This window comes from Pinus tabuliformis, chromosome 6 (genome assembly GCF_031772625.1).
Source record: "Pinus tabuliformis cultivar Carrire ecotype Pingquan chromosome 6, CPIR1, whole genome shotgun sequence".
Classification (NCBI taxonomy): Eukaryota; Viridiplantae; Streptophyta; class Pinopsida; order Pinales; family Pinaceae; genus Pinus; species Pinus tabuliformis.
This window is the reverse complement of record NC_142292.1, coordinates 828,803,425-828,818,656: the sequence shown is the minus strand read 5'-3', so window position 1 is coordinate 828,818,656 and position 15,232 is coordinate 828,803,425. Positions and strand designations below refer to the sequence as shown.

At 32.5% G+C, this 15,232-nt stretch overlaps 1 protein-coding gene and 1 long non-coding RNA gene across 6 annotated transcripts; both read right to left on the bottom strand.

Moving 5' to 3' along the window:
* Nucleotides 1–229: 229 nt before the first annotated feature.
* Nucleotides 230–5,617, bottom strand: LOC149261395 (VAN3-binding protein-like). Of its 5 annotated transcripts, none has more exons than XM_089422161.1 (7): nucleotides 4,936–5,615; nucleotides 3,207–3,326; nucleotides 1,945–2,326; nucleotides 1,337–1,534; nucleotides 1,201–1,250; nucleotides 929–986; nucleotides 230–785 (listed from the first exon to the last, which is right to left on the bottom strand). In XM_089422161.1, the coding sequence occupies exons 1-7, from the start codon at nucleotides 5,344–5,346 to the stop codon at nucleotides 586–588; spliced, it is 1,419 nt and encodes a 472-aa protein (XP_089278287.1). In that variant the 5' UTR covers nucleotides 5,347–5,615; the 3' UTR covers nucleotides 230–585. The 5 variants fall into 5 exon arrangements, with proteins under 5 accessions (XP_089278287.1, XP_089278282.1, XP_089278297.1 ...); XM_089422156.1 differs by having other exon boundaries at nucleotides 929–998; nucleotides 4,936–5,614; XM_089422171.1 differs by having other exon boundaries at nucleotides 673–808; nucleotides 4,936–5,617.
* A 191-nt stretch (nucleotides 5,618–5,808) lies between these two features.
* LOC149261394 (uncharacterized) lies at nucleotides 5,809–7,018 on the bottom strand. The gene is made up of 2 exons (XR_016258441.1): nucleotides 6,570–7,018; nucleotides 5,809–6,039 (listed from the first exon to the last, which is right to left on the bottom strand). It is a non-coding gene; the product is annotated as an uncharacterized LOC149261394 (long non-coding RNA).
* Nucleotides 7,019–15,232: the final 8,214 nt, after the last annotated feature.

Genomic DNA, 15,232 nt, shown 5'->3' with positions numbered 1-15,232 from the left:
GGAATACTTGGTAGCAAATTTTGCTCATAGATAAATTGAATCTGCAACGCAATATGAAGGATAGACCTTTTGATGTTAGAATTTGGAGTTGAGGGAGAATGCCTGAGTTCTATACAGGCAATTGGCATATGTAATGCATCATAAATAGCCCTTGTCTTATAATTGTTATCCGTGTGGGATTATTCTCAACACACCCTAACAATAGTACAACTATTAATGACGAACAAAATCCCATCATAACGATGTGCCACTCTAATAATAGCTTGTCATAATTGCTTGTGATACATCACATACTTAACAACCACAAGCAATAAAGAGCTAGAGAAGTGAAGAACAATGTTATCACATCAACCCACTGCCTTGAATTGATATAATATTTACAGGACTGTAATCAAATCTCCTAACATGGTTCTTCTCTATTTCTCCATGTCTTCCAAAAAGGTCCAAATCCAAGGTACAACATATACACTTTATACCTGTATATTGATAAAAGCATACTGAAATTACCTACTTCTCGACCTTAAAACCGAGTAATATTTTAAATGGCTACACCAAATGCAACTCATGAGGATCAACACAACCTTATTATTTCTTTTGAGTTCGTGCCAAAGAAAGCAATCGCCTGATCCCTTCAGTCCACATCTGCTGATCTTTATCATTTCTGCACTCAAACTCCATAAGTCCACGAGCTGTTTTAAGACCAAAATAACGTTTTTGTTCTCCTCCCTCTGATAAGTCTCTGCCAGGCCATGCTGGTATGTCTTTGCATACATCGTAGACAATACCTGGCCACATGTTCAACGAGTGCCTAATTCTTAGAAGACATGGCAGACAAATTCCTAAAATCACCACCCCAGGAGGAAAATAGATTTTTGAATGATTACAATATACTTTAAAACAAAAGGGCACAGCTAGCTTCACTACTCACTCTTTTTCTTCTTTGAAAATGTACCACCGATGTGCTTGCTCTTGAGTTTCACCACCACCTGCATCGCATTCTGGACATTTAAGAAACATATATCCACTATCAAAGGAGGACTATTACCCAAATTTCCATGCAAACAAATTTGTCAACAGCTGGGATGCAACAGAGAAAAATGAGACAGAATTTCCTCAAGACACAATGTGTACCTGCTACTGTGCAGAACTCAAATATGACATTTAAATGAGAAAATACAAACAAAAAATTGTTGTGTTCACCTGTGACCTCTTGTTGACATAAACGGCAACCTGTTTCCAGCGAATTGCACCTGACATCAGGAAACATAACTAATCAGTTAAAACCCAAATTTATTGGAACTTCCCAAACAGACATTATCTTGAATAATAAAACTACCTTTTCCTGTGCGCTTTAGAAGTTCCGCTCCTCTTTCGAGAAAATCCTGGGAGCAGATCTCTGATTCATTATCCTCAGAAGCTAACACTTCACTGAACCCAACTACCGGATTGGGCCCCTTTTCATATGGAATAACAGCTGCATGGTTCCATATTTCTCTCTGTGCTCTTGCTTTCAGAGTTGCCGCTCCACGCAGTGCTGGTTGGACAGGATAAGGGTTTATGAGATATTCCAGAAACATGTGAAATATCTATCTCTTAAAGTCCCAAGTTCCTCACTCCATACAAAAAGTCCCAGTGTCAAGTCATCTACCCCTTCGAAGTTGATCAGACATTGATTACATGAAGGAAAATAAAATTTAATGAAAGGATTTGGCACAGCAACCCACAAACTTGTAAGAATACTGTGTACAAGATCGAACAGGATATTATTGAAGTCAACTTTTGGCTGGAAATAACAGATTCTAATTTCTTCGTGCAAATATAAACTCAAAAGAGATAGTGGAAGCAACGATCAATGCAATCAATGAAAGCTACTCTATTTAGTTTTCCGAAATGGATGCCAATTGCTACTCCATTTAGGTTCGTTCTTCAGGAAGAATTGAGTACCTGTGGCTGCCCCGGCAGTTAGGGTCATAATATCTCCAGGCTTTTTGACATTGACAGCAGAGCTTACCACGGACGCCATTTGTTCCCTGTCTGCTCCCATACACTCTGCAATCTCAACGCACTGTGCTGCTACAAGTGCAGCTGCGGATGCAACTGCCATACTTGTCTTTGATTGACTACTCTCACCACTACCAGAAGATGTAGCAGTTGCAGCTGCAACTGCAGCAACCGCAGAAGCTACACCAGCAACTGAAATAGCAGCATGAACTTGTGCATTATGAACGCGGGTCTCTTCTTTTTTCTTCTCTTTTATATCTTTCAGCCACCGTCCTACTGTTTTTCCCCCAAAATGTGTTTTTGTTGAGTTGACAGTCTTACAGAACTGCCAATAAATTAAAATTTGCAAGGTTAGAGTCTTCAAGCAAACACTAGGTATCCTAGTACCATAGCACACTCTAGATGAGCTACCCAACAGGTGGCATGACTGGAAAAATAGAAGGGGGCTGTAATAATCCCTCCGCCACTCCAGATAAAAATTCTTGACATTAGCTGTTTCAATGAAATTTTATATAAATTTTAAACTCCCAGAATGAAGCTGGAATGTGACCCATATAGTGAAGATAATATTAAAACATTCAAGAATCCCAGTAGCAAAGTTGTTCTTATGTTTAATGGCAAAGTTGACCTATTGTGGTGGATAACAGCTACTCCATTCAACACGCAGAACCTTCATGGCTTTCATTGGAATGTCGAATATCTAACGCCTGCTAGTCTTTGAATCAAAAGCTTATATTTTTATCTTCCAGCTATTTTTATAAAGAGATCAAACATTCATAAAAAGGGAAAATATCTTCATTGTGCTCAGATGAAAACACCAATGCGTTCCAAGATTGAAGCAATGATAGAGGTAAGGCTCTCCGCTGTAAATTTATTATACTTTTCATTCAAATGTATAAGAACCAGAACGATTGTAAAGGAAGCTGAATGTAGATACCATAACTGTACCCAGTAGCAGAATACAAAAATTGAAACAAAGAACCATATAACGAAACTAAACCTACACATCAGAATTGAAAGCTTGTTGCAGTAAACCAGGCTTGAAGAAGATAATGTCAACCACATAACATATCTAAAATTCTCTTGCACAATTGCTGTCTAGGTGTGGCAACACACAGGTGATAGACTCATTGTTGAATACATTCAAGAAACATGATTTATTAGGTTTCATGATCTGCTCCAGAAAACATTGTAAAATAACATACCTTGAAATCATCAGATCCCCTTGGTGAAACTGGAGGACTCCCATTAAATGAGCCAGCACTTCGGATACTCAGTGGACCACTGCTATGCAGACTCTTTCTTGATGTCAGATGGCATTGTTCCTGTAAAGGAAATTAAGTCATGAGATTCCAACAAACAGCTATACAAAAGATAATGACAATCTTGACATCAAAGGCTCTGACAGAAACCTAGAAAAGATCTCTGGAATCTAAACGTAACAATAAAGGCAACAATTAATACTTCAAACTCCATAGTCGAGTAAAAATGTAGATCAGACTTGTAAGGTTAGTTGTATTTAAAGTCAATTTAACCCTAAATCTACATTGATATCATTTCAAACATCAAAGCAGCTGAAGCATGCAAGGTACATATCAATCAGACAAATTAATCCACAGAAAATGTCATTAAGCCCATCAAATACAAGAAATCTGACTGCAAAGTAAGGATACAATGGAAGCCTACTTGGATCCAAATTACTATCCCCACACAAGAACTGTAAATATGTTACTCCCTTTTATGATTTTTTACCATCATTCAAATAAATTATATATTTCTATTCAACTTTCCCACTTATTCTTAAGGGTGTGAAGATGCCCTTGCATCTTCTGATTTACACTATTATATCCTCTAAAAAGAATAAAGACACATGTTATGTCAGAAATAATGAAAAACCCCTTAAAGACAGTATAACCTTATGCAAGCAGTAAAGAGCTTTGAGAAAGACTGCAGATATCCGTGCACTCTACAGGGGTGTTGCCCTGCGGAAGTGGCAGGATAGACAGATAATGCAACAAGTACCTGCTGACACGGAACAGTTACTTGAGCAGTAATTAGCATACATGCTTGGCACCCTGTGGCCATTATAGTGTTATTTTGTCCTCATTATAGTTTCGAGACATTGCCTTAATTTTTTTGACAGAACCAGCACGGAATACCAACAATGGCTAAATTACTTATTTATCTTCAGGTTTTAAGGAAAAAGGGTCTAGAATACACTCGTGTGAATAAAAAGACAATTAATGGTTCAGATTCCACAGCTAAGTAACAGGATTAGTGGGTGGAAACCAAAAAGGTCGTAGTTCTAATAATTTTCATTCAATCGAAAGCAATTTCAATCTACAACTGCCAATATTTATAATCTATACCAATCACTCCGCAATGCAACCACCACATGGAGCATTCTATCAGAACCTCGTTTGACACAACAATAAACATTAGACCACCAGCAGACAGCATACCTTACCAGGTAGTTTCACTACATATATACATTAACATTTTCGATTGATAAATTGTGTATATTGAGAATCGCTAAAACATTACATCAGAAGGAGCTTATACAGTTCGTTATGCATCAAACAAGCAAACATCCGAAACATCTGGCTGTGCTAATGAATAGACAAATCCGATTACCACAGAAAAACAGAAGCAACCTGCCTAGATCCACATTACTGCTTGAAGCTAGCATTTGCTAAGAGTATCGGCTTGTAGTCTGGTATTAAACTGATTAGCTTGTTTGACATATAGGGGTTTCTATTTCCGCTGACTGAGCGTAAATAAATGCTCTTACCAAATACTCGTTCTTTGATTAAAAACAATCTAAATTACAAGGACAATGACGGATCTTGCACCAGAGTTATACAAACGTTGAAGAAAAACAAAGCTTAATGTACAGACCATAAGCAACAGTACGAAAGATCAAGAGAAACTTACAGATTGTGATAAAATTCTTTCCATTACTAGCTCTGCGGTTGCATTCGATGCATATGTAAATGGGACTGTAGCCAGAGATAAATTTTCTGCATTTCTACTTGCTCCTTGGGTTGCTGGTGGCGGTGGAGGTGGTGGTGGTGGTGGCACCTTTATCTCTACACCACGAGAAACTTGTCCATTCCCTCCACTATTGTGACCTGTGAATGAAGCCAATGCTTTTGAGACCTCCAAAGCCGAAATGCTCCAAGACCTAGCCAGGAATTCCATAGGCTCTCTAGGCGTTTCTGGAGGCGGAAACGCCAGGGCAGGCAAGCACATAGGAAACTCTTCTTCGATATTTTCCAGAGGTGGACATGAGTTCATCCGAGAAAATGTACCAGAATCCATCCTACAGCTTTTTCGTGATGGCATTACACTTACAGTCTTCCTTTGCAGTCTAACGCCTCAAAGCAGATCTTAAAATGTTAAAACTTTTATGAATTTCATTCGCATTCTAAATAAACAGATGGCTACCATTTCACTTCTCCAACAAGCTCGGCCATCGAGAAAAAGTACAGACAGATAATAAGCTACCGTATCAACCAACTCCGTTCGACAGCCTTATTTCACTTCAAAGACTAAGTTATAGCTATGCAAAAACAGCAGAAGATTGGAATATTAAACAGTGCCAGGCAAACTTTAAAGTTAAAGACGCCGCATAGGCTTTAATACACCGGCCTAGCCTTTAATACATCAGCGGAATAAAGGTTAAAGCAAAAAGATAGCCAATGGATGGCTTAGAAGGCACCGAAATGCATTAAACATATTCCAGTAGCCTTATTAAATACTTGAGCAGGATGAGCTTCAATATGCCTTCTGTTAAACACTTTGCTGACAGTATTAGCGACACATGTCCAAACTAACTGTCCGCTGGAAGGACTTGTCATACAATTGTTTCTTCAGTAACGGTAAAATATTTTCTTACACTTTCGCAGCCCTGGAATTCATAAAACGAGCTCATTTTACCAGATCCAAGCCGTAAAATGAAAAAGAAAACATCATATCCAGCATCGCTTTCAAACGACAGTGCCGACTGTAGAATTGAAGATAACCCTCCAGGTTTTCCTGGTCAAGTTACAGGACAAAAAATGGGAAAGCATAAGTAAAAAAATGTGCACACACGCGCTGAATGAATTCCGAGTCTGTTCTTTATGACATTCCGAGCCGTAAAATGCAAAAGAAAACAACAAAACGAATATATCAACGCTCTGTTGACCAAAGCGCATAGCTGTCAAATACGAAATACATTCCAATTTCCGAGATCTTTATCACCAAGATGCAAGCCGTAAAATGGATAAACGATGCAGTAAATATACGGTAACATAGTAACAGACGTGCGAAAAGAAATTCCGAGTGATTTCCTGTATCAAATCCTAGGTAACATATGCAAAAGAAAACAAAAAATCAAAGTCCGCATTGTTTTAGTCAAAGCGCAAAACCGTAAAAACGTGAAACTCATTTCGAGCAGTACAGTATCAAGCTGCAAGCCGTAAAATGCCAGTCTTTTATTCCTCAGATATGCGTAAAATACAAAAGACGTGTGCACAATTTCAAGAAAATTTCAAGAAAATCAAGAAAAGCTAAAAGAACCTTACCATCACGATTACACGATAACCTGAAACCGCGAACGGTTGCCATAAAGTGAGGGTTTGGTCCCCCAAGCTTTTTCCATGAAATTACATGCAAATTTCACTGTTGCGAGTCTCTATAACTATCTGGACTTCCATCCATATAGAGACACGCACAGACTTTTCGCCTTGCTGCCATGAATTATTTTCTACTCGCTTCCCATCGACTTTGTCTAGAGGCACATAATACAAAATAGTTTTCGTAACAACTTTGTCTGTAGCCACATAATACAAAATAGTTTTCTGATGTACAGCGGCTGAAAGTATCGAAGTTGTAAGGTTATTTTTTATTTTATCCGAACTAACGATGGAGGTGATTCTGAGCTTCTTTCGGCATAAATGTCTCCCTGCTTTTTGGTTTCATCCAAAATAATGGCGAAGATGATTGTGATCTTCTCTCGGCATAAATGTCACCCCCTTCGTGCAAACTTCAAACTTTAATTACCAGATACATACATTTGTCATACACACAGGGTGTGGAATTTTGTGCTGTCGAAAAATAAGAAAATTTCAAAAAATAATATTAAAAGTTATATATTATATACTTTGTTCACTAGCCCCCTCGTGCAAACTTCTGGAAAGTTGAATCACCAGATACATTTGTCCTACCCATAGGGGTGGTTTTGGAATTTTGTGCTTCCTTAAAATGAGAAAAATTTAGAAATAAATATTAAAAATTGTTTATTATATACTTTTTAATTTTTATTTATTTATTTGATGCGAAGGGCTTCTCATGTATTAAAATTTGGGAATCAATTTTTTTAATGTTTTTAAAAGAATTTATGCAGAGTGTGCGAGGGGGAAGGGATTCTCATGTATTAAAATTCGGGAATCAATTTTTTAATGTTTTTAAAAGAAGTTATGCAGAGTGTATGAGGGGGTCTATATAGGAGTGTAGGAAGCTATCTAAATAGATAGTGATATATACCCTTGAACTTTGGAAAAGATTTATTATTTATAGAATTGTCAGGAGAAATAAATATAAATCCAAATTGAAGGTCTTTTAGATATGGATGATTTTTCTAGAAAGAGTTTTAGAATGAGAAATCTTTTTATCACTTTATTTGAAGCTAAAGTTAAAAAGTATTGTATTTTTATAATATGTTTAATACAAAATTATGAAATTACAGTTTTCGAGGATTTAGGGATAGTGCAATAATCATTTAATATATTATTTTTAAGTTTTCTCTTTAAAAAATAAAATAAAAAAATAACCATTTAATAATATTAATATTAATTTTATAAATTTAATATTTTATTTTATTTTTAGGATTTTTATTTTTTTGAATTTAACATCATCAAATCTTACTTTGATTCTTTCTTTTAATCATAATTTTCCTTTACCTCTAGATTATCTATTTCTTATTAAGATTTGATTTTTTCTTTTAATCATAATTTTCCCTTACCTCTAGCTTATTTATTTCTTATTTTAATATTTTATTTTTTTGATTATTTTTTCCAATTTTTGTCTTTTTATTATTTATAGGTCTTTTTATCTCTCATGGTTACCATTTGTTTGTTTTTTAGTGTCTAATTATGGGTGGAGTGTCACCTATGTTGGACAGAGAAATTTCCTACACAGTTATTTTGATTTTTTCTTTTAATCATAATTTTCCCTTACCTCTAGGTCATTCATTTCTTATTTTAATATTTTGTTTTTGTGATTATGTTTTCCAATTTTTGTCTTTTTATTATTTATAGGTCTTTTTATCTCTCATGGTTACCATTTGTTTGTTTTTTAGTGTCTGATGATGGGTGGAGTGCCACCTATGTTGGACAGAGAAATTTCTTAACATTTTTAAAGTATTGAAATTTCATTAATTCAAATTTACAATTCCAATTCCAACAAATTCTTATTGAATTATAAATTTCAACAAAAAAAAAATATTAACATATAATCACAGAACACATTTAAAATATTTAGACTACTAATTTTTTGAGGTTTTCTTTTTTTTTTAGGTTAATTTGGAAGAAACGTTGTAGTGGTCCATAAAATGAAATGTTAAATTAAAAATAAAAATAAAAATCATAATAGTGTTGGATTTAAAAAGTAATGACTTCATTCAATTTAATTTCTTATATTGTAATTTTGTTTTTATTAATAAAATTACCAAAAAAAATCATTATATGCATATCACATTAAAATAAGTTTAAATATATAATTAATAATCATATAAAAATGTAATAAATTCAACTAATAAACAAATAATTAAAAATAATAATATTTCTATATATAAAAATGTGAAATATATATAAAATATAATAACTATAAAGTAAGATCCATTTTCCTATATAAATTCAAACACTGATTGATATTCATAACCATTGTATTTTGGAACTTCCATATTTAAATTTAATTAATAAATATATAAAATTTTAATATTTACAATAAATTATTTTTTAAGGGATGTATATTGCATTAAAAAATTAAATCAAAAAATAATAATAAAACATGTCAAAGAAAAAAATAGATGCGTAACTATATGTTTTATTGGTGTTTTGATAAAATTGAAAAAAATAATATTTCTAAATATAGAGATGCAAAATTTATATAAATATAAATAATATTATTAAAAAACCAACATAGATCCTACACGGGTTTTTGGAGAGAAGGCTATAAGTTGTTATGTTAAGACACTTGTGTTGTGAAGTCACTGGTTCAATTAATGCCGGTGATATATTGGACATGATGAAGATGTAGTCCTACCAAACTTACAAAAAAAAAGAACCAGTGTAAATACCAAATGTTGAGAGAAACCAAATCCCTTGGAGCAAAGGTTTGAGCGTAAAACTTGATAATAAAAAAAAGTACACCTAAAAAACTTTGATTTTTCTTAATACATGATAAATTTGGAATTAAAATGAATCTATACTAATTATGTTTTAAATTATGTCCTTATAAAAATTAAAAATCATAATTAACATTCAAACAGATTTATTTATATGTGGATACCATTCACAATACAATAAAATATTAAGAAATTTTTCTAAATTTTCATATACATATAGGTAAAATATTAATGTAAAAAGTTGAAAAGAAAAGTTATAGTCTAATATTTTTATAATTACTTAAATAAATATAATTAGATTATAAATGTAATTAGATTGTATTATTATATAGGAAAAATTATAAAAATGATTTAGTTTTAAATTTAAATTTTTATGATTTATATTCGTTATTTCAAATAATTTTATTGTTAATTTTTTTTATTAACATTTTAAACCAATTAATATGATTCATCATTTGATCTTTATATATATATATATATATATATATATATTATACATACATTATATATCTATTTTTCTTCACTTTAGCATTATAGAAAACAATTTAAATCTATGCATATCGAATCTATGCATATCGTGGTCTTTCCGAATAATTAAATTTCAGTTTTTTATTTTTAATTGTCATTACAATGGTTTCTAAGAATAGTATCAGTTTTTTATTTTTAAATGGTATATGGAAAATTTTAGGGATTAACATTCGCTCAGTGGGCTAATTTTCCATGATTTTTCCACAAAAAAAGATTTGACAATTTCCAATTTTTATAAAAGATGATTTGCCCAAATTTTAGGATACAAAATTATTTTACCTTAAAAATCACCAACATTATATAGAAACCATATAAAATCATTATAAATTTGAATAATTTTACAAATATACAATAAATATTTTATAGTTTAAACATTATAGATTAATAAAATTAATCAATATTTTTAAACTTAAAAAAACTTTCATCATTAAAATCTTCTCTTCTTCACTGCCATTACAGTGGTCCAAAATAATATTATAAAACAGGCTACTAGAGCAGAAAACATAGCTGATTTTTTGGAGGGTGTGTTTTTCACAAATCCAATCAGATTTTCTTACACCTTCTGATTATTAAAATTAAAAAATCAAATTGTCTAACCAAAAATAAAAACCTAAAAAATATGATATAAAATTACATTATTAAATTATTGCTAAAGACGAAAATGTTGTTCGATGTGACATCCTGGTTAGGGGTCCACATTCTAATGAATGGTGTGGGCCCTACGTTGCCCGTAGAACACGGCGTTTGGTCGATGGACCCCTTCAGTGTGAGGGAGACACCATCCCCTCTTATACGGGACACCATGGTTGTGCTTACGTCAACAAAGCAAGAGGGCTTGAGGGCCCCACTGCCTTATAATTCATTCCATTTCGCGGGGGAAGAAGTCATTCCCTTTCTTCAGGGAAAGAAATGGCCCAGAACCGGACTCCACCATTTAAATGGAGAACATGAGTGACTGATTTTTATGGGTTGTTAGGTTCTTACATTACATATATCTCTATTTAATTAAATAATTTAATTGGACTATGATTTGTCACCATCTGACCTAGAAAGAATTTGTTGTCGTGGAAAACCATTGTGTTACCCCTTTTTCATGTAACCGCCTCATGAATAGTTACATGTTTCTAAGGTCCACCCAATTTAATAAAAGGAAAGTGACACCGTGTAAAAAACAAACTTATTATTTTCTATTAATAAATGCCACCTAAGCTTGATGTCATTCTATAAAACTTTGGCCGCACAAAACTCATCCATATGATGTAATGTGTACGTGTGCAATGATGACACTAAGCAAAGGAATATACCCGTGGGTGGAGAGACTCAAAGCCCTACACATGTAAGGGATGATGAGGCCTCGTGGACAATTGAGTATTATTTATTTCTTTAAAATGCGGTAATTGGTGTATTGAATTTATTTAATATTAATAAAAATTGTGAAATGGTTTAGAGGAATTATTTAGAGTTATAATAAGAGTTATAATGACCCAGTGGTCTTTACAATTTATTTTGCAACCCATTTTTATCCATCATAATCTTGGGAAAAATAAAGACGTACATGCCAATTATAGTATTATTCATTTCACTAATGAAATGCGTTAATTGGTGTATTTAATTTATCTAATATTAAATGGTTCATAGGAATTATTTAGAGTAACTCCTCCCACACATGATATATTCGAAATCTTATCATAAAATTTTTGATGCGCAATATTTATATCAATGAGAATTATGTGTTGAGATTGGGCTGAGAAATTTTTTTAAGACGAAATAGGTTTTTTTTATATTTCATGTAATTGGTTGAATATTGTTTTTTTGGTTTATATGTTATTTATGGTTTATTTTTATTTTTTTTTTGTTTTTCATATTATTTTTTGGTTGATTCTTCTTCATTGTGTATTTTATTGGATTTTTTTGTTTTTGACACTCTTCAATTCTCATTTGTTATTCGCTTCTTTGTCGATATGCTCTTTGGTATTCTCTTTGACATGTTTTTTTTCATTCAATTTTTTATTTCATCTATTCTTATTGTTGTTCAGATATCATTTGTTTTGACTATCTTTGTTGATGTGCTCTTTACTTCTCCCTTTGTTGTTGACACTCCTTAGTTGTCATTTATTGTGTCTTTCTTTGTCAACTTGCTCTTTGTTATTTATTTCTATTTAAGATGGATCTAGGGTGATGATTAAGATGGATATAGGGTCATTGTTGTTCATTTCTATTTAATATGGATTTAGGCTGATGATTACTATAACACAAAAAACAATGCACATCATAAATACTCACTTTGTTAATACACTGAAATCAATGCATTCTCAACTATGTGACTTGCTCTTTATTGTTCATTTATATTTAGTTCATTTTTATTTAATATGAATCTAGGCTAATAATTATTGTAACACAAAAATCAATGTGCATCTTCAATATTTTATTACCATTTCAATAACATTTTTGGTGAATTTTCATGTGATTTCAGTAACACTTTTTAACATATTTGAATGGTTGGTTTGTCCACAAAATGACCGTTAAATATGTATTGTAGTAACACTTCAACTAAAAATAACACCTCTTAACATGTATATATTAAAATCAATACACACAAATAAATATTATATAATATATTTTTTTTTAAATATTATAATATTATATTATATTAAACCTGCATTTTATATTATATAATGTATTAGATGCATAATACATACCATCAAGATATAAATATTATATAATATATTTTTTTTAAATATTATAATATTATATTATATTAAACCTGCATTTTATATTATATAATGTATTAGATGCATAATACATACCATCAAGATTGTCGATAGCATAAGAAAGGAGTTTGCCTTGATCCACTTAAAGCCTTTAAGGAGATTGACACTTATAAAGAACGGAGAGTCTAAAATAAAATAAAGTAAGGTATAGTTATAAACTTGATAATATGATACTTTGCTTGACCATTTTTATTAGGCATATGTAAATTTAGTAAAAGTCTATTCCCAATTTTTATATTTTCATTGTTTTATAGGTTTGTTGTTACAAAATTTGATTCATTGTATTACAAAGTGCAACTAACATTTATGGCAAGTTTGTACTTCAAAGGTATTTTTTTGGATCAAGCTATATTTTGATGGCATGGCAATATTCCAGTTTGGAAAATAGCATGGGATGTCAGTCTAGATGGTTACGGTGTTGTAGAATGGGATGCATATACACAGATTCTTAGAAGAGTCAGTCTCTGTAGATCTGAGGAGGGTGATCACATCACTTGGGCTCGAAAGTTGTAGTCAAATCTGGTGGAGGTAGCGGACACCTACAGATATCTTATGTGCTCTCAATTATCTCTTATCCATCCATGTTGGTTCAAAAAAATCTGGAAATTAGATGTTCCTATTAAGATTATCCTATACATGTGGCTAGTCTAGCAAAACAAAACACTAACATGGGAAAATCTTTGTAAGAGGGGTATATGCGGCCCTGGAAGATGCCCTCTTTGCATAGAATCAAATGAAACTAATGTACATCTTCTTCTGGAATGCCCCTCTGCTATACTTGTCTGGGACAATATCTTCCTCTCCCTTAATATTCCTTGTAGAAGATTTCAGAATATTGAACAATGTTTATGCTGGTGGATCGAGCGTGGGGGGAAATTTCAAGCTACACCTCTCTTTACTTTCTGGGAAACTTGGAGGGCCAAAAATGGATATATTTTTTAGGGTTTGCATATTAACATTCAAAAATTGTTCGCAACATTGTAATTTGGATGGAGACAATAAAGGTACACTCTCTAAAAGACAAGGACCTTTCACATAGGTACACCCCTCTTCACATACATTACCTAGCTAGGTTTTTCGATGGAGCTACACAAGAGGCAATTGCGGCTGTGGTGTTTGGCTAAGATTTGATCGTTGTCGAAAATACAAGGTCTCATGGAATGGAGGCTCTGGCACAAATATGAGGGCAGAAGTCCTGGCCCTATGGGGGCTTCTTTGGTTTTCCAAAAGATTATCGATAAATAAAATACATGTTTATGGGGATTTTAAGGTCCTTATTGATGGGATAATGACTAATATAATGTTTTCCCCCTCACCTCAAAGGATAGATATCTCAAATTCAACTACTCCAGCGGTCCTTCTCTTTGATCACTTTTCAACACATCTATAGGGAGTCTAATTTGGTTGTCAATTCACTATCCAAGAAAGGCCACCTCGTCAACTTTGGTTATATGCACTACATTCACCTAGAGAATGACATGACCAGAGATGAGCGTTGTATCCCCCTCCCCTAACGTTTTGTTTTCTATACTTGTCTCTTTGGGTTTGTTTGTTTAATTCTACTGGCAGTTTACATTTTGATAAGGCTGTAATATGGATGTATTTTTTATTGCAATGATTTTGGATTATTATAAAGATACTATGTTTATAATGCATATATTTCTCCACTAGCTTCTATTGGGAGATCTTATGTGAAAATGTGAGCCATATTTGAAGCATATTTTCTGAAAAAATGTACTGGTACATAATATAAACCAACATATTTTCTTCTAAAAAAAACTAAAAAACTAAAAAAACCAAAAAAAAAAATAAAATAAAAAAAAACAAAACAAAACAAAACCAAAAACAAAACAAAACAAAAACAAAAAAACAAAAACAAAAAACAAAAAACCAAAGAAAAACAAAACAAAAAAACAAAACTTTACTTCTCATAGATTGACAATTTAATAAAAAAAAAATAGCATATCAAATCTCATTGATCGACTACTCGGGCTTTAATTTTGTTATTGAACTCCATTCCGTTGAAGCGTCATCAACGCACTGCTACCATAACATAAAAAAAGTCTCAGCAGTACAACAACGTCTTCAAGTCAAAAGTCATCTGCATGTAACTTTCTCCAAGTACTATTACACATCTAGATGGTATCTTCAATGTTAGTGCATGTTGAAATTGAATTACATCTCGTTCTTGAACACACTTAATTGCAAAGTTTTAAGGTTCAATTTTTTCATTCAAATAATAACAAGAAGGAATTATTAATGACTTATCGACTTATATGGTATTTTAGTGACATGATTGATAATAATAAATATAAGGAGATGAATATTCAAGCACTTTATTCATTTCTCACTGCGTAGAATAGATTATATGATGAAATTCACTAAATATGACAATATTGTAGCTTGTTGCATCTCAAAAACCAATTAGTGGATATAGAAGAATTTTGGGTGCTTGCAAATAAAAAAAATATAGACCTGTGACAATTCCTTCCATTCCCTTCACTCACTAGATCCCTGCATCAATGACCATTCCCTTTTTTAG

Coding starts and splice junctions, on each gene's coding strand:
- LOC149261395 (XM_089422156.1), bottom strand. CDS start 5,346: ATGCCATCACGAAAAAGCTGTAGGATGGATTCTGGTACATTTTCTCGG. Junction 3,327..4,935: donor AAAGAATTTTATCACAATCT/GTAAGTTTCTCT, acceptor TTTCCTTTACAG/GAACAATGCCATCTGACATC. Junction 999..1,200: donor ATGTCAACAAGAGGTCACAG/GTGAACACAACA, acceptor TTAAATGTCCAG/AATGCGATGCAGGTGGTGGT.